This window comes from Lampris incognitus, chromosome 16 (genome assembly GCF_029633865.1).
Source record: "Lampris incognitus isolate fLamInc1 chromosome 16, fLamInc1.hap2, whole genome shotgun sequence".
Taxonomy (NCBI): Eukaryota; Metazoa; Chordata; class Actinopteri; order Lampriformes; family Lampridae; genus Lampris; species Lampris incognitus.
Genome location: NC_079226.1, coordinates 23,946,531 through 23,966,154, shown reverse-complemented (window position 1 = coordinate 23,966,154; position 19,624 = coordinate 23,946,531). Strand labels below are relative to the sequence as shown.

Here is a 19,624-nt window from a genome sequence, read left to right as displayed (position 1 = left end):
GGAACTTCCTGTGACTTATTTCGCGCCAGTTTTGCGTTTACCGGAGAAGCTGCGTTCACTGGCCACCAAGACCCAGCTGGTTAAGAAGGCTCAGTTGCGGCTCATGATAAGTAGGTCATTAGTTGGCCTTATTGAGTGTTATTTGAAAATGTGAACTCTTAAAAAAAAAAAAACACGCAAACATAATTAAGGTCCGCCCTTTCTCTCTCCAGCGCATGGCGTTTTTTTTTGTTTTGTTTTGTGAACGTTGCTGATCTTGAATAGCCCCTAAGTCGTGCTGCCAGCCCATTGCTCCGTGGCAGAGAAAGCGGAGGGTCGCCATTTAAAAAATAAATAAATAAATAAATCCTGAAAATTTTTACCCAGAACAACGATCGTCTTAAAAAAAAATCAACATTGGTATCCATTTGTTTGTGGCGGTAACAGGTTTCAAACTGTTACCTTTCGGCAGCAATCAAGTAAATCGACCCAAAAACATTTTCTTCCCCATGTCTTTGGATATATTTTTGCCCCTCAGCACTGCTATTTCAATTATAGTAACCACATTAGCAAGGCCAATAGGCACTCACCATTTAACGTTGTCTCAAGTTAGAGGGGACATTTTAGCATTCTGGAAATACTAAATTCATCTATGAATTTAGTATTTCCAGATTTACCCACGCAAAAAACACAACGGGTGTTCAGCTGGTATTAAATTACATTTTATTCATACAAATGGAAATTTGTCATTTGGATGTCTACGTTGCCCAGAGGATCACAGATCAGTACCGCTGCAGTCAGTTGGAATGGACTGCCCTGCAATGGGCCAAAAGACACTGGCTATCTGGGCTCATATAATACAGGCAACTCTGGTTGTCGGCCTGGGCCAAACCTGAGTAACCCTGTGAGTCCTGGGATTAGAACCGGCGGATCTTCCTGTAACAGGTTATCTGCCATCCTTTAAATATTTACATGCACACTGTAGAGAGCAGTATCCTATGAAATTACTGTATGATTGCCTTGAAGTCAACTATTACCCTGTGCTAGATATTATATACTGCATATTTCTTTTATAGATATGACTGACTCGTCTTCAATTTTTACAAGCATCATTTAATAGTATCTGGCACAATTAGCCCAACTAGTCCTAGAACGTGTCTGTCCAAGTAGAAACAATGCATAGGGCTTCAAAACCTATAAAATGTTAACGTATGCAATGACAAAAAAAAAAGATTGGTGATAAATAACTAAGGATACATGCAATACAAAAGATCTGCAGACTGAATTTTAGAAAAGGACCAGTTACATTTTATTGAACACTTTGTGGAAGACATGTAAATATTACAGATAGGCCTACTAGTGTTTAAAAAGGATGAAATAAATACAAACAAAACTTGAAATCCCATAGGGATATATAAAAACATAGATTTTCTTTAAAAGTCTCAATTTAGCAAAAGAAAAAAAAACATCTTCAATACTAAGCATCATAAATACAAACATGTTTCTAAAATCTATGCCCTATAGATTACCTGGTTATTATAACTAACATACATACTTAAAATCATCCAAGACGTATATTTTATAAGTACAAAATAGGCCATTTCATCTTTAGCCGTGACCACAACTGTGAATAGCTGGAAATCTGATGCACTAACAACAAACCATTCTGCAGCATGTTACTTTCTCAAATCCTGAGTGAGAATAAGTTGAAAATATAACATCAGGCTATGATCCACTATAAAGCCACTTTTTTATTATAACTATCGGCCTCATATCTTGTAGCTGCTTTAGCAAAAGGTCAGCACCATCTGAAAAAGTTTTATCCATAACAATCTTAACATTGCTCACTGACTTGAGATTGAGGGGGTTTCTGAAGTCTACGAGATTTTCACAGTCACTTAATTCGTCACAAAGTTTACTCTTAATAGATTTTTGTTTAAGAGTATATTGCCTTTTGGACGGCAACTCAAGACTAGATCTATCACTTAATTTTCGCTTGGAAGAGTGAGTCGACTCCGAGGTTTCCAAAAACTTAAGGAATGAATCCTCGAGTCCTAAAGGCTTGAATGACCCTGGCATTACTCCCTCATCACACTGTTCTTGAGCTGCAGGTGTACCAGGATTTGAGTTTTCTCTTGAACTGTTAACAGTCGAACGATTCCTTAGAGTCTGCATCCTTTCCGAACAAGCTGGTGTTGGATGTGCAGGTTTTCTGGGACGGCCCTTCTTATTTCCCCCCTCTGTCCCTGTGGAAGCTTGAGATTCTGAACTTTCATCATTAGACAACTTGTTGTCATCTTGAATGATTCTATCCATTGTCTCCTCTGTCTTCTGACCAATGGTCATTGCACTTTCTGTTTCACTCTCTTCCAGTTCTGTCTCCTCAGAGGAGCTTGATGACATGCCTTCTGATTTGTTTGCATCTTTAAACCTTGACCGAGAATACTTTTTGCAGAATATGAACTGACTTCTCTGGTCTTCAATGTATCTCTCTGTGAGGCCATGAGTGGCGTAATGTTTAAATATGTTCCTTTCAGCCCGTTCCACTGCATCACAGCCTATGATCATGCAAGGGTACTGCAAGGAGGATTTCTTGGTGCACATGGCTGATGCCTCTTCATGGGATTTCAGTGTGGGCTTTCCAAAGTTTGTCCAATGCTCCATGGACTTGGCATCTTTTTTCTTGGCATTTTTCTTCTTTACCTTGAATTTGCTTTCCACATTCTCTTTCCCATTGTTGATCCCACAGAACAGTCCCACTGATCTGGACCTTCTACCATCACTGCTTTTAGGATCATACACGTAATCATGTTTTTTTATTAGATGGCGAAGGAGGTTTGATTTTGTAGTGTAGACACGGTCACATCCCTCATACTCACACTTGAAAGTTGTATCCACGGTACCACTCTCAGAAATGGCAATTTCTTTGTGATAATTCTTGATGTGCTCTATATACTTGTCCACAGAGTCAAAGGGGAGAGAGCACTCTGATCGGTCACAATTGAATGTCCCTACGTTCATGTTGGCCATCATAGCAGTGGCTTTATCACGGGTAAATTTGTGAAGTAAAAGGTAATGCTGCACTAACCTGGTGACTCCCATGAACACTCTTGAACAATCTTTCACATGACACCTGACCTCCTTATCTTTGCTTATGCTCTCTTCTTCACTTATAACAACCTTTTCAATATCAATTTCTGGTTTGCTTGCAGGCAGGGAAGCCTGATGCATAGCCCTATAATGGAGGATCAGATTTTGCTGAATGGTGAAAGCGGCAGTGCATCCTTCATGGACACAGCGATATGGTCTATATGGACTGAAGGTATTGTCTGCATCACACATTTTGAGTCCCAACTTCTTCTGTGGTCTCTCCCTCCTCTGAGGCTCATCCTTTGTTGGTGTGTTTTTAGAACTGCTTGGTTTCTCTGGGGATGATAAAACAGGCTGTCTGGAGGCTGGTTCTTTGACATTACTTGAAGATGATGTATCCGTTTTTCCTTGCTGCGTTGATACTGTGCCAACCTCACACTTGAGTTTCTCTTTCAACTCAGGTGTTTGGTTCACTTCTGATTCTTTAGGCTCCTCTGGGGCTTGCTCAGGCATTGATGGTATTGTCATCTCACACAATGGCCTGTCACTCAAATAATTTTGAGGTGATGGCAGTTGTGTAACAGTTGATACTTCAAGTGTGAGGCTCTCTTCTGCAGCATCTCCTGCAATGGTGGTTTCAGAAAGCCTGGAAATGTTCTCATTGTCTTTTTGTGGTTCAATTGCACAGTCAAGTGGCTCCTGTTTTATGGCAGGTACTGAACATAAAGATTTTGTCATTCGACTAGTATTAACTTCAGTGGTTACACGGGTGCTATATGCCTCATTTTTGGAAAGTCTGAATGAACGCCTATTACGAGCACTAATCTTTAGCCTCTGCATCTCGGATTTTGATAAGCGATGGACTTTTTCATAGTGGATTCTCAAACCTGTAGTTCTGGTAAATGTTTTGGAGCAGATTTGACAATGATATGGCGATAGTTTGAGTGGGGTTCTTTTCAGTTCCTCTATCATCTCATGGGAAAAATCATGCATCTTACTCAGGTGTTTGAATAATGCCTCTTTTGTCATGAAGGAATACTCACAATCCTCTTGATCACACTTGAAGGGCTTGAGAAGCTTTTCACGTTGTTTGTCATCCTTTTTCTCTTTTGATTTCAACGCCTTATTTTTTTCAACATCAGAGATTGGATCACTATAACTAACATTTTGCTGTAAGGCAATGTTTTCCCGCATTTTCTCTTGTGCAGCCTCAATCAAATCCAACCGTTGAAAAGCCTTTGAAATTTCCATTAAGTGATCCTCTTGGTAAGTTGCAGGGAGGGCTTGATTAGCCAATTCTATACCCTTCTCTGCTTGATCACATTTTGTTTGACTGGGCTGGTTTTCAGTGCAAACAGAGGAAAAAGTGTTTGATGCATAGGAGTCCAATGTAATTGTACTTTGGGGTTCCTGTTTCATTTCCACTTGGGATGTCAGAGTGGTCAGGCAACAGCTTTCCTGTGAGAAATCTCCATTTGACATGTTGTATATTGTTCCATTTGTATCAGGGACATGAGGGTCATTGAGAAAATCAAGAAATGACGTGGGCAGGTCAGCTGTCAGGTCAACTTCATCTAAGGGCTTACATTGTGATCGTTTTGATAAATGGCCTCCAAGAGACTTGGTGCTTGTAAACTCTCTAAAGCATCTTCTGCAAATGACTTTGCCATCCTTTATGATAGCTGGCCATTTAGTTCTCTTGCTTAGCCTGTTTCGTTTTCCTTTCGGCACCTCCAACTCACCAAACTTCTCATCTGAAAGGTTAACTTCATTTTCAACATTGTTAGAGTCCTCTTCATAAGGGAAATCAGTGTGAATGGCTGTGTGTGGACTAAGCATACCATCCACAGAATTGTCAATCTGATCATAACCAGGGGTTGTCATGTTCTCCGTTTTAGTGATTTCAGTTGTAGCTTTTAGTGCAACTTGGGCCTCTGGGCTCAGATACTTCATAAACATGTCCAATGATGACCTTGGAGTAAAACTAGAATTTGCATTCTGAGCATATGGAGTGTGGTAACTTCCACCAGGAAGGCTATCAACTGTTGAGCTACTGTTGTTATTACTCAGCTGGTCTGTTATACTGGGATCGTTTTTCCTCACATCAACACTGTCTCCACTGACCTCCGGATGCATAAGCCCATACTGGTGCCCTCCATTGTGCATTTGCCCCCCATTGTCAAGCATTAGAGAACTAGATACATATTGAGACATCAAACTTGAATCTGAAGTAACATGTGACATTGTGCCACCATGAATAGCTGCCAGTGAAGGGTCTTTTTCAGAACCAAGAGAGGTTGTGGTTTGATAAGGGTCTGCCTGCCATGGAGCATAGCTCCTGGATGGGTAGTCATTTATGTTGAAGGCATTTGTATAGCAGTTATTCGCGGGGGGTGAAGACCAAGACTGGGACATATCCGACTGCATTAGTCCGGCAGAATTGGCTGGGCTTCCCCATGATGGATATAGGGTGGGATTCACCATTGGAGTGATAGGCACTGGATCCATAGGGCCAGGATAACATGGGGCAGGTGAGCTTGAGCATCCAACTGGGTAATCCATCTGCTCCATCCCAGTTTTGTTGCATAGCGGTGAGAGCTGATTTGTTGGCCTGTCCCTTTGGTTCTGTGTCTCACTAGGCAAAGCTTTCCCCATAGTTGACATTTTCTTTGCTGTAATTTTAGTCACTTTGTTGAATTTTTTGGCCAGTTTCCAGTCTTCAAATATTTCTGGATGTTGCTTCTTTACATGCCTGGAGAGACTTTTGTTTGTGCTGTATGCACGTGAACAGTCCTTGAATGGGCAGCAATGCATGTTCTCCTCATTGCCAGTTACAGTGGGTGTGGTTTGAGGATACCCTTGAAATGAACAAGGGTTTTCCGTCTTTATCTGAGCTGGTGAAATAATTTCTGGTACCGCTTTCTGGGACACTTGAGCATCTCCATTATTAGGTCCCTCTGTCAGCTGATCAGCCACAGGACTTTCTGCACAAGGTATCAAGTACATAGGAAGATTCTCACCTTGTGGAGAAATGTTGTGGTGCTGCTGTGGGACATCAAGTGCTAGTTTCATAACTTCTGGTACTGGAGGTGCATTTGTTAGTGGAGTATAGCATTCATCTGGTTTTGTTCCAGAATATGCAGCTAAATTCAGCATGCTTTCAACTGAGTGTTTCACTCTTACAGGACCAGGATCCTTTGTAACTGATGGTGACATGGATGGTGATGTGCTTTCCTTCGAGCCATCTTTCATATATGCCTCTGTATCAATTCGTTCAAGGCGAACAAAAGCTGAACATTTATCTTCTTTTTTAGGGCTACTCTGGGTTAAGGACTCAAATTTTGAGGGATCCAGAGGGTTCTCATTTGTTGGGGGGACATTGCTGACGATGTCATTTGCACCATGATTCTCCTGGTGAGACATATATTCAGACTGTGAGTAAAAAATCTTTCCACAGTTATCCATTTGGCAGGTGTATGTGAGATAATGCTGAGCTTCATGATCATATAACAGGTAAGCCTCACTGAAAACTTTGCCACAATTGGGGAACATGCACTGTGCTTTGAATTCTGAATGTGTTTTTCGGTGCATGAGGAGTTCTGAATTTGAGTTAAAATTGGCCTTGCAATCTAGTTGTATGCAGATGTAAGGTTTGGTGCCACAGTGCATTTGCAAATGATCATTCAGATGTTTGACATTCACAAACTGCCGTCTGCAGTACTGGCACACTACTTTTTGCTTTTGTATCTCCAGAAAACGTGTTGCCTCTTCATCATCCTTATGGCATCTGACATGAGCCATGAGATTACGGAAAAACTTGAACGCTTTTGAACAATTTTGAACTGGACAGAAACAATCTTGGCTTATCTGTGTCTCAGTTGAAGCTTGCTTAAGAGGATTAGTACTTACTGGTGTATCAGAACTGGTATGGTTGCCAATTGAGGAATCAATTTTTACTGGACTGATGTTTGTCTTGGAAACAACCTTTACATTTTTAGATGGACTTTTAGGGGACTGAAGTGGTTTGCTCACCTTCCTAGCAGCCTTCATTGCAGCTAGTCTCTCTTTGCACGATTGCTTTACATGGGATGCTACATGTGGCTCTAAAATTTCCCTACTTTCAAAACTATCGGCACAAATTGGACATAAATACATCCCATCTTTAAAATGCTTCTGGGCGTGGCGAACAATTCTGTGACCTAAAAACTCTTTGTCACACAAAACACAATACTGCATGTAAGCTCGCCAGTTTCTGAATCGAGCAGACACAAACCCTTGCTCTCTCAGTTTTTTGGCCTCTCTGTTTTTCTCCCTTTCATCTGTGATTTCATTCAGCTCATTCGTTGTGTTTAACAGAAAGTCCTCGAGGTCCCGGTACTCAGGAGCCTTGCCAACAGAGCTTTCCTCCTCCTGTTCATCTGTGTCATTGAGAGTGTCAATAGATGACACTATGGCTGCCTCCTCGCCCATTAATGCCAAGCAGTTGCGCTTCAGCGTTCTCCAGTCCCAGAACTCAGGATCAAAAGGCCACTGTGTCTTCAAGGCCAGCAGTAACTCGCACCGTAAAGAATTGGGCACTGGGAGACTCCCTTCTTCCTCAGGCTTTTGGTCGGGTTCATTGTAAAGTGACTCTACAGCATAGTAAGAGTCAACAGTGGGCTGAAGGAGGAATTCAGTCAGGTGACATGCACGCTTAACCTCAAGATCAGATGGTAAGAGGCAGTAAATAGTTTTGCAGATGGTTGACTTGGTGTCCTTATGGTCATTGGAGGTCATTTTCAGTGCCTGAATGCACATCTCAACACAAACTGGAAGCCCCACCTCTCCAACCTACAGGGGGAAACAAGCAAATAGAACAATAGAAATTAAAAGAAAAAAACTGATTAGAAAAACATCAGCCAACGCTGATACCAATTGGTGACTCTGCGTCCATAAATTTTATGTTCAACTGTTTAGAGAAAATAATTTTGGACCTCCGAAGCTATCCTGAGCAGGTGCAACAGACAGAAATTAGTAGTTTTGAAAAAGAGATACCCACACACTGATCTTGCAAAAAAAAATCACTTTTCTATTAATGATCATTATTTTTAAGACATTTCTTTATATTCATCCAAATTAACGCTGCATTAAGTGATTTATGACTGCTAGAGGTCAGATGGTGGTGCTACAGGGATTCCGAAAGACCCTCTCAGCTAAGTCTCTTCCCACCCCTCCCTTCCTGTCTACTATGGCCGAAGTGCAAGTGTGCTTGCAAACCATGTTTTTAGCTAGATAACAAGGACTGAATACAGAGTTGCTCTATTTTTTAAGGATGTGTAAATATGCTGTTGTTTGCTAACATGTTAGCCTAAGAACCTGCTAACGTCACACATATTTCTGTTATCACGCTTGCTTCCTCTCTTCTCTGTGAGTTGCATCCTAGATTGCACGCTAAACCTGGCAGTTGCGAGGGACTTATCCACTGTAATGGCAGGGGGCTTGGCCAGAGAAAAAGTTAGGTGCACGTTGCCAGAAAGCCAAAACCAAACAATGTGCTGAAAGTAAAAGGAAAACTAGATGGTGGTGTTGATTCTCCGTGGGATCAGCAGTACTAGCAATCCTTTCACATTACAGAGTCATTTGATTCATTAATATCAAAAATATTGCTTAATGTGGGGGTTTTTTTTTTTGGTGGCTTTTTCCCCTTCTTTTTCTCCCCAATTATACTTGGCCAATTACCCTATTTTCCGAGCCAACCCGGTAGCTGCTCCACCCCCTCTGCCGATCCAGGGAGGGCTGCAGACTACCACGTTTCCTCCGATACATGTGGAATCACCAGCTACTTCTTTCCACCTGACAGTGAGGAGTTTCGCCAGGGGGACGTAGCATGTGGGAGGATCACGCTATTCCCCCCCATTTCCTCCTCCCCCTTGAACAGGCACCCCAACCAACCAGAGGAGGCACTAGTACAGCGACCAGGACACATACCCACATCTGGCTTCCCAACCGCAGACACAGCCAATTGTGTCTGCAGGGACGCCTGACCAAGCCAGAGGTAACACGGGGACTCGAACCAGCGAGCCCAGCGTTGGTAGTTAACGGAATAGACCGCTACACTACCTAGACGCCCAACTTAATGCAGGTTTGAAGTGCATTACTCCAGCTGAATATGTTTTCATGAAATGTGGAAAATAAAGTGCAGTTATTTTGTATTTGACAGGCACATGAAAACCAACTGTTGGATAATAAAAACAAGAAAAAAAGAAAAAAACCAAGACTCAAATGAGAATCATCAGTTACCATATTTCTCAGACTATACGTTGCCATTATTTTACTTGTCTGGCTGGTCCTGTGACTTACATTTCAAAGCGACCTAAACAATGTAATTTTTGTCAGATGAATATTCAACTAAGGTAGCACTTTAATTTTGTGACTCAATTGAAAATACTGTACTAAAGGACTGGATTGGGTAAATCTCGCGGAAGCGGATGGTTTTAACTTTGCTGTGGGTTGGAGCAGGCGGTCAAAAATTATACTGCGGGTGCCGCGACTTAGCTAGCACTAACCAGAAGGATGGAGTCAAGAAATTAAGTTGAAAAGAAGATCAAAGCTGGTAATTTAAATAAAAAAGGAAAGCAAGGCAAGTCTGACATTTGGAAAATTTTCTCAATTACTGACAAAGATGGAAATGAACTGGACTTTATTAATTGCGACAAATTTGCAGAAGTATTGATCTGCAGCGAGCACAAATCTGGCACCTCCGGGTTGAGGTGACATACCTGCTCCATTCTCCCCCGTCAAAGTTAGCTCTCCTTCAAAGATAAAAGACTTCTTCCTGCACATATTAAAGAAGATACTACCGAGAAATGTGTTGCGCTTTGCTGTAGAGACATTCAGCTGTATGACTTCATCGCCGGAAAAGGCTTTGTTGACATAGAATAGAATAGAATAACAAGCCTTTATTGTCATCATACAGAATACAACGCTGATCAGCGCATTAAAAGACAGGGAAACGAAACAAAATAAAACAACCTCAGCAAAACAAACGACCGTAGCCAACAACACGTTCTAAAGTAATAAGTAAAATAAATAAGTACCATGTAATTTTGCCCTAGAATAGGTGTACTTATTGCACTAGAATAACTAATCATTGCAATAGTATGAATGCAGTTATGCACTAGAACGCATTACTGACAGGTATGAATCACTTTATCGATACTACACAGTAAACTAACGTGTTTTCACTGCAGGAAGGGAGAAACCAAAATCTATGGAATTTCATTGTGCAGGCGTGAATGATCAGAATGTTTACGAGTGCAGATGGGACTGAACACGCGCATTGCGGGAGTGAGCGGTAACGGTCAGAAATCCAGTGGGAGCGGGATTAAGAAAACAGTCCCATACAGGACTCTATACTATACCACCATATAAATGCGACTTATATATGCTTTTTTCCTCACAACAATGTGTTTTTTGCTGAGTGCGACTTATACTCTGGCGTGACTTATAGTCCTGGAAATATGGTACATATTCTTTACTAACCCTTAAATTTAGAATAACTGTTCTCAGTTATAAATAAAGACTAAAACAGAAAGTAGCTGGTATGAACATTTTCACTTAAACTGATTACTGTATTCCGTACACAATAAGGTTCACAGTTAACTCATCATTGATCATAACCTACTTTGTTAGTATATGAGGTAGGTTTTACAAAAGTACCTCCCTTTTTCACAGCTCAGTCTATTTCTTTTTCCATATTTACATGAGATGCATAACTTAGGAGTCTAACTAGCTATGTCTTTTTTCCCTTTTGATTGACAGGATGTAATTGGAGTTATTTTTAAACAATTGGTCAATGGAAGATTGTACAGATCTTCAGTTTTATCACATGATTCCGATCATTGGCTGAAAAGATCAGTCCATCCCTTATTTAAAACAAAGATGTGACAACCTAATTTAAGTGAGTGTTGGGAAATCAGGTTATTGTTGTTTACCTCATTTTGGATTACTTTGATAAGGAAGAGAATGTGACAGACACTGCTGCAAAGAAGAGCCATTTTTTTGCTCTGGCTGAGAAATGCATCAGCAGATGACTCCAGACGCATCAGCAGCTTACTCCAAAACAGTGTGAGCTCCCTAGACAAGAAGATATGAACAGAACCATTGAAAGTTTCTGAAAAAGTAAAGTTCACAGAAAATTCAAAACCAGTGAATGTTATTGCATAGTTATGACTAGGATGGTACCGTTTTATTATTGCAGAAATAGCTTCAGACTGGGTTAGAATGAACTGAACCATTAATTTGAAATCGTTCATCCACAATCGTTAATTAGTGTAGCATCAAAACAGTAGTGGACTGCTATCCTCACCAGGCACAATAAACATCTCCTTGGAGAATCTGTCGTTTGAGGAAAGCAGAGCATAAACACAGGGCTCCTTTCTCATCTCCCTCCGATTCCAGGTTACAGATCATCTCGAGGGCATCTTTACAGTCTACTGATGTAATCTATTACAGACAAAGAGAGACATACTCAGACAAATGTTCAGAGACAGTCAAATTTCCTCTTCTTCACATCTTGGTTGGTTTTCCTTTCCGAGATGAGGTATTGGTGTTTGGGTTAATGAGACATGCTTTTAGAATACACTTGATTTCCCTCATTTTTAAAAGCTTTGCAGTAATTTTCTCTTTGTTATCACACATTATCAAGACAGATGTCAGATGTCCATCATTTTCAAATGTACATTAATTGGTCAGATTTAAAATCCTTCTTCCTCAATAACTATACATTTCGAATGCACCTGACAAGTGCCCCCCAGGCAAGTGCCCCCCAGGCAAGTTTTCTGTTGTGTAGGTTCACAATCTAAAACGAGGGAGTTTATCATTAGTGGTTTTAATTGCATAGCTCTTCATAAATGTTTGGAAACCCCCCCCCCCTTTTCTCCCCAATTGTACCGTGTAATCACCCCACTCTTCCGAGCTGTCCCGGTCTCTGCTCCACCCCCTCTGCCGATCCGGGGAAGGCTGCAGACTACCACGTCTCCTCCGATACACGTGGAGTAACCAGCTGTTTCTTCTCACCTGACAGTGAGGAGTTTTGCCAGGATGACGTAGCGCGTGGGAGGATCATGCTATTCCCCCCAGTTCCCCCGTCCCCCCCCGAGCAGGCGCCCCAACCGACCAGAGGAGGCGCTAGTGCAGTGACCAGGACACATACCCACATCCGGTTTCCCACCCACAGACACGGCCAATTGTGTCTGTAGGGACGCCCGACCAAGACGGAGGCAACACGGGGATTCGAACTGGGATCCCTGTATTGGTAGGCAATGGAATAGACCGCTACGTTCCCCGGTGCACCATTGAATTTCAATTTGATTTAAAAAGCTGTTGCTGCATGGGCCACATGTATTAAGAAACTGCATCTGTGTGACACTACTCACCTCTTCCATCAGCTGCTCTTGAGTTTTTGTCATACAGATGCAAACAAAGTAGGTTTGTTTGAAGTTCCCTTTTCCTTCATATCCTTGATACTCTGAGCACACCTTGGCAAGGACAGCGGCTTTTTCGATACTGTCCATTTTAATGAGGTGCTTTACTCGCATGTTTAGGAGTGTGGGACCTTCCAATTCCAAAAATTCATTAACTATCAGGCAGAACAGTGGTATAGGGAAGGAAAAAAAAATACATCAATGTTATAACAGAAAAAAATACATTTAAGGAACAATAATAATAAATTAGATTGATCAAAGCAAGACATGAAAGCAAAAAGACACAAACTTCTCTCAGCTTGAGGCATTTCATTGGATAGGATGCTGCTCAGAATGGGGTTGGACCACGCGCCATCCTGTTGCGCCAAAACTGAGAGCATACGAAGCTGTGTGTTCCCACTCTCTTGCAAAAGGCTGTGTGCCAACTGTAAAGAAGATAAATAACCATTTGTCATGAAAATGCTTAACTTAATGCTTAATCTGCCAAAACTTAGAAATACATCACATACATCCTAGGCTCAACATTAAGTCTGAAATACTTATTACAGCATTGTTGCTGATATTTGAATGTGAACAATTCAAGATTTATTCAAAGGCATAATGAATGATTCTTAAAAAGGTGATGGTAGAGTGAGAGAACTCTATGCTCTTGAGATAAGGTGATGAGACATTACAGTAAACAAGCTTGACAATGATCAAGAACACAACGTACATTTTCATCACATACAAATGTAAACGCAAATCACATTTTGAATTTCTTAGCTTTTCTATGCAATGCTAAACAAAAAACACTCCGTTCAATGAAGACTTTTTAACATTGCAAAAAGAAACCCAAAATAATCTAGCGCACTAACAGCTCTGAAAACACTGACCTTCATGGAGGACTGGAACTCCTCCCATAAGGCACCAGGGACATGCTGGGGCAGTAAGAGCAACAGCTCCACACAGCTCCTGTGAATCAAATACAATCACTTGTCAAAGCTAGATTTAGGTCAAGGATGTGTGCACAGTGCACACATACACTACACAAGAGTGTAGTAATTTAAAATTTACAAAGTATGCTGATGCAAGGTCTTTTTTCCCCTTTAGAATATAATGGCGATAACAGTCATAAAGAGCAAGATCCTAAATCAGTACAATTTAGGATATTTTACCCCTTTCAAGGCTTTTCACTACTACAGTGATGCTTTAAATCTGTGAACCCTTTAGAATTTTCTACATTTCTGCATAAATATGACCTAAAACATGATCAGATTTTCACACAAGTCCTAAAAGCAGATAAAGAGAACCCAATTAAACAATGAGACAAAAATATTATACTTAGTCATTTATTTATTGAGGGAAATGATCCAATATTATTTATCTGTGAGTGGCAAAAGTATGTGAACCTTTGCTTTCAGTAGCTGGTGTGACCCCCCCCCCTTGTGCAGCAATAACTGCAACTAAACGTTTATGGTAACTGTTGATCAGTCCTGCACATCACATCGGCTTGGAGGAATTTTAGCCCATTCCTCCGAACAAAACAGCTTCAACTCTGGGATGTTGGTGGGTTTCCTCACATGAACTGCTCGCTTCAGGTCCTTCCACAACATTTCGATTGGATTAAGGTCAGGCCTTTGACTTGACCTTTCCAAAACATTAACGTTATTCTTCTTTAATCATTTTTTGGTAGAACGACTTGTGTGCTTAGGGTTGTTGTCTTGCTGCATGACCCAAGTTCTCTTGAGATTCAGTTCACGGACAGATGTCCTGACATTTTCCTTAAGAATTCGCTGATATAATTCAGAATTCATTGTTCCATCAATGATGGCAAGCTGTCCTGGCCCAGATGCAGCAAAACAGGCCCAAACCATGATACTACCACCACGTTTCACAGATGGGATAAGGTTCTTATGCTGGAATGCAGTGTTTTCCTTTCTCCAAACATAACGCTTCTCATTTAAACCAAAAAGTTCTATTTTGGTCTCATCTGTCCACAAAACATTTTTTCAGTAGCCCTCTGGCTTGCCCACGTGATCTTTAGCAAACTGCAGACGGGCAGCAATGTTCTTTTTGGAGACCAGTGGCTTTGTCCTTGCAACCCTGCCATGGACACCATTGTTGTTCAGTATTCTCTTGATGGTGGACTCATGAACATTAACATTAGCCAATGTGAGAGAGGCCATTAGTTGCTTAGAAGTTACCATGGGTTCCTTTGTGACCTGGCCAACTATTACACACCTTGCTCTTGGGAGTGATCTTTGATGGTCGACCACTCCTGGGGAAAGTAACAATGGTCTTGCATTTCCTCCATTTGTACACAATCTGTCTGACTGTGGATTGGTGGAGTCCAAACTCTTTAGAGATGGTTTTGTAACCCTTTGCAGCCTGATTAGCATCAACAATGCTTTTTCAAAGGTCCTCAGAAATCTCCTTTGTTCTTGCCATGATACACTTCCACAAACATGTGTTGTAAAGATCAGACTTTGATAGATCCCTGTTCTTTAAATAAAACAGGGCACTCACTCACATTTGATTGTCATCCCATTGACTGAAAATACCTGACTCTAATTTCACCTTCAAATTTACTGCTAATCATAGATTGGATCATTTTCCTCAATAAATAAATAACCAAGTATAATATTTTTGTCTCATTTGTTCAATTGGGTTCTCTCTCTATCTACTTTTAGGACTTGTGTGAAAATCTTATGATGTTTAGGTCATATTTATGCAGAGATGTAGAAAATTCTTAAGGTTTCAAGCACCACTGTAAGTTGTAAGAATATGGTGCAGGTATAGGAGTACTTCAAAATGGTTAAAATTACTGAATGACATGGCAATGGCAATAAACGACAGGGTCATAATGGCCTCACCAGCTCTTTGAAATGCTAAGGAAATTCACATACAATATTCCCCTGAAATTATGAAATAAAAATGTGCAACGCTTTGATGGACTTGATTAGGCTCAACTTCTGTAATTCCTTGTGTAAAGTGTGCTGTGTAGCTGAACATTCCCAACTATGTCTAGGCTCCCCCAAGAGGCAGCCTAAATTTTTATTTTGTCACAGCCTGAAGGTCTTCAGAAAGCCTTCAGTGGCACACAATGTGAACTGCTGCACAGTTACTGTAGACTCTTCACGGTGCTTTTTAACTCTGTATGTCAAAGTTTTCTTTGGTTTTCATTTGCTTATGATTCTGTACACATGTTGTAATTGTCCTATTTTATTGTGTGAATACATTCTTTTCTGTGCGCATTATAAAAGAATAGTAGATGTCTTAGTATAAGGTGCAGAGAGATCTGATCATAGTAAAAAACACATTGGCACACAAGATTTAAGAAAAATCATGGTATTCATCCACATTTTATTTCAGGGTGTTTTTTTTGGGGGGGGGGGTTTCCCCCCTTTTTCTCCCCAGTTGTATCCAGCCAATTACTCCACTCCTCCGAACTGTCCCGGTCTCTGCTCCACCCCCTCTGCCGGTCCAGGGAGGGCTGCAAACTACCACATGGCTCCTCCAATACATGTGGCGTTGCCAGCCGCTTCTTCTCACCTGACAGTGAGGAGTTTTGCCAGGGGGACGCGGCGCGTAAGAGGATCACGCTATTCACCCCAGTTCCCCCTCCCTGAACAGGCACCCCGACCGACCGACCTGAGGAGGTACTAGTGTAGTGACCAGGAGACATACCCACATCCGGCTTCACACCCGCAGACACAGCCAATTGTGTCTGTAGGGACACCCGACCAAGCTGGAGGTAACACAGGGATTCGAACTGACAATCCCCGTGTTTGTAGGCAATGGAATAGACCGCCACGCCACCTGGACGCCCCTTATTTCAGGTTTTTTATATGTTAGAGATACATCCAAAACCTTTAACCATTTTTTGCCATATAAAACATGAAGGGAAATACTTAATGAAGGTGCCTTTGTGAGAGCAAAACAGCATGATGCTTTGGCAAAAATAAAAATACTGTAACGTGCATAGATAAGTAGACACGCTGGCCGCTGGCTGGCGAGCCTGACCCTTTAGTCGAGCGGTTAGCGATGTCTCCTGCGGTGCAGGCGATACGGGTTCGCTTCCCGGCCGCGGCAGTTTCTGTGGTTGCGTGGCCCCCTCGAATTCGCTACACTGGTGGCAGCGGTCGGATGGCGAGACCGTAAAGGCCATCGGGAAGCGTATGCGCCCAGAGGCGTGAAGAAGCTGATATGCTTAAAGCGCGTCCCGAAGGAGAAGGTTAATGTAACGTGCATAGATAAGTAGACGCGCTGGCCGCTGGCTGGCAGGTCTGACCCTTTGGTCGAGCGGTTAGTGATGTCTCATGCGGTGTGGGCGATACGGGTTCGCCTCCCGGCCACGGCAGTCTCTGTGGTTGCGTGGCCCCCTCGAATTCGCTACAATACCTTTGTTCTCTTCACAATACAGATGAAGTTCAGAGAAGAAAGATTAAAATGACAAAATTATTTTTATCAGTATTCGTTTTAGTCATCCCAATTGATTTACTACATGACAATACCTCTTCATCTTACAACTAAGGTGTAAAGTTTACAACCAGTACTTCTACACAATACTTTATTTCATCAAAGCCACAATCCTGACATTTCAACAAATATCTTTTTTGATTTATCACTGACATATACCCCCCCCCCCGCCCATTCTCATGCTGACCATGCGCCCTGCTGGCAAGAAGTCATGTGCATGATTTTCATTTCTGTTTTCATCAGCGATGGAGCTGAAATCAGGTCTTGCAAGTCCCACAGGAAAACTACAATGACCACAACAATTGACACCACCCAACAGCCTCCGTCTATGCAATGCACATGCAACACTGGCACCAGCATCTCCTCCACTGTCCACAACATGGATTCAAGTGGGGGGGGGTTTTCTGATTGAAAAAGGCAAACGCCTTCTTGTTGTGATATCATTTCACACTGTAGGATCAGTGTGAGATGTAACAATGGCAGTGTAGAATATAAATACTATATCAGATGTGGCATCACTGGATATGATGTAAATATAAAACAAATCATTGAATACTGATGTCATTAAAAGGAAACCTACATCAATTTTCAACCATATCTGTACTTATTAGTCATAGGGTTTCCATACCCGCAACGTCCAGACTTTCCAAAGGTTTCTTTATTTCTATAGCCAGCTGTAGAAAGCTTGCTTATTCTGATGTCCAACAATGTTTAGCAGATGTCACTGTGGCAGAAAAACTAATGCTTAGAAATGGATGAAGAATTAAGTTTTGATTTTGATTCTCAGTGTCTCCTGAAGAGGCACAGCAGCCATATTTACAGCAATACACTCAGCTGTTGCACCTAAAATTGTTTGGACAGAAAAATGATCTCTACTGAAAACCCTTTTTGATGACACTGATGATGTTTTGGAAGAATCTAGCATTTACAGCATGGAGGAAATCCAACAAAGAGAGGTGGGGGCTGCCAATGTGGTGGCTGTACAGACAGCTACAGCGAGCCAGAGTTAAGCGAGTAGTTAGTCAGCTGCCGGAGCCGCTGAGAACCTTCAGTGACTGGTGGTGTCGGTATATAAACTGTCCAATAATGCCAACAGAAACTGTATCCCTGGGCTTTCTTGAGTTTCTCTGTTGGAACAAATAAACCATAGCATCAAACAGGAGTGAGCCGTGGGTAAGCAATATTTTGTCCCTTCAAGTTGTACACTACTTTGTTTTTCAAGAGTGTGGCCGTATTAGAAGCAATATGGCTGTGCCGGTGTGTGTAGTGTTGTGTCCTCGTGCAATGCTTGCTGGCACATGTTGTATCAGGACAGGTGCTCTGAACATGGACCGTTTTCTCTAACCATGAATTACACCACAGCAGTTCAAGTTGTAATAGACAATATAGACCCATCAGTACTGCCTGGAAGTGCACATTATGAGAGGAAAATTTTCCCTTTAAGCCCTCCCACTGGCTCAATCTGGCCGAGTTCAGCAGTTATCAAATGATGCCAAATATCAAGAAATGAGCAGAATCTGGAACCATTCCATGCCAAATTGTGCACTAATGGAAATGCTGTTGGAAAGTTGTTTTTTTTCTTCCCCTGTGTGCAGAACCGTTCAGCCTTTACCGGTGAAATGCAAATCTTTAGATATACAATTTTCAGGTCATTAGGTAAAGGTCAGTAGGGGTTACATTGTGTCTGTGGATTGAATGAAAGCATATGACAGAGTGCCGAGAGAGGAGGTGTGATATTGTATGAGGAAGCCGGGAGTGGCAGAGAGGTATGTAAGAGTGGTGCAGGATATGTATGAGGGCAGTGTGATAGCGGTGAGGTGTGCGGTAGGAATGATGGATGGGTCCAAGTTAGAGGTGGGATTACACCAAGAATTGGCTCTGAGCCCTTTCTTGTTTGCAATGGTGATGGACAGTTTGACGGACGAGATCAGGCAGGAGTCTCTGTGGACTATGATGTTTGCGGATGACATTGTGATCTGTAGTGAGAGTAGGAAGCAGGTTGGGGAGAGCCTGGAGAGGTGGAGGTATGCACTAGAGAGATGAGTAATGAAAGTTAGTAGGAGCAAGATGGAATACATATGCATGAACGAGACAGAAGACAGCGGAAAGTTGAGGATGCAAGGAATAGAGGTGATGAAGGTAGATGAATTTAAATACTTGGGGTCAACTGTTCAAAGTAACGGAGTGCGGAAGAGAGGTGAAGAGGAGTGCAGGCAGGGTGGAGTGGGTGGACAAGAGTGTCAGGAGTGATTTGCAATAGAAGGGTACCGGCAAGAGTTAAAGGGAAGGTATCCAAGATGGTAGTGAGACCAGGCAGAGCTGGACGTGGCAGAGTTGAAGATGCTAAGACTTTCGTTGGGAGTGACGAAGAAGACAGGATTAGGAACAAGTATATTAGAGGGACAGCTCAGGTTGGGCGGTTTGGGGACGAATAAGAGAGGCAAGATTGAGATAGTTTGGACATGTGTGGAGGAGAGATGCTGGGTATATTAGGAGAAGCATGCTTAAGTTGGAGCTGCCAGGCAAGAGGAAAAGAGGATGGCCAAAGAGGAGGTTTATGGATGTCGTGAGGGAGGACATGCAGGTGGGAGTGACGAAGAAGACAGGATTAGGAACAAGTATATTAGAGGGAC

General features: G+C 42.0%; 1 protein-coding gene across 1 annotated transcript in view; it reads right to left on the bottom strand.

The window, feature by feature from the left end:
* Window positions 1-1,198: 1,198 nt before the first annotated feature.
* Window positions 1,199-19,624, bottom strand: part of znf292a (zinc finger protein 292a) — a 29,013-nt gene continuing 10,587 nt past the window's right edge. The window contains exons 3-8 of the mRNA XM_056296068.1: window positions 13,406-13,484; window positions 12,823-12,958; window positions 12,486-12,688; window positions 11,417-11,553; window positions 11,043-11,184; window positions 1,199-7,899 (exon numbers count right to left, since the gene is read on the bottom strand). Of these exons, the coding sequence (XP_056152043.1) occupies window positions 1,705-7,899; window positions 11,043-11,184; window positions 11,417-11,553; window positions 12,486-12,688; window positions 12,823-12,958; window positions 13,406-13,484 (6,892 nt within the window). The 3' untranslated portion in view covers window positions 1,199-1,704. The remainder of the gene's footprint in view (window positions 7,900-11,042; window positions 11,185-11,416; window positions 11,554-12,485; window positions 12,689-12,822; window positions 12,959-13,405; window positions 13,485-19,624) is intronic.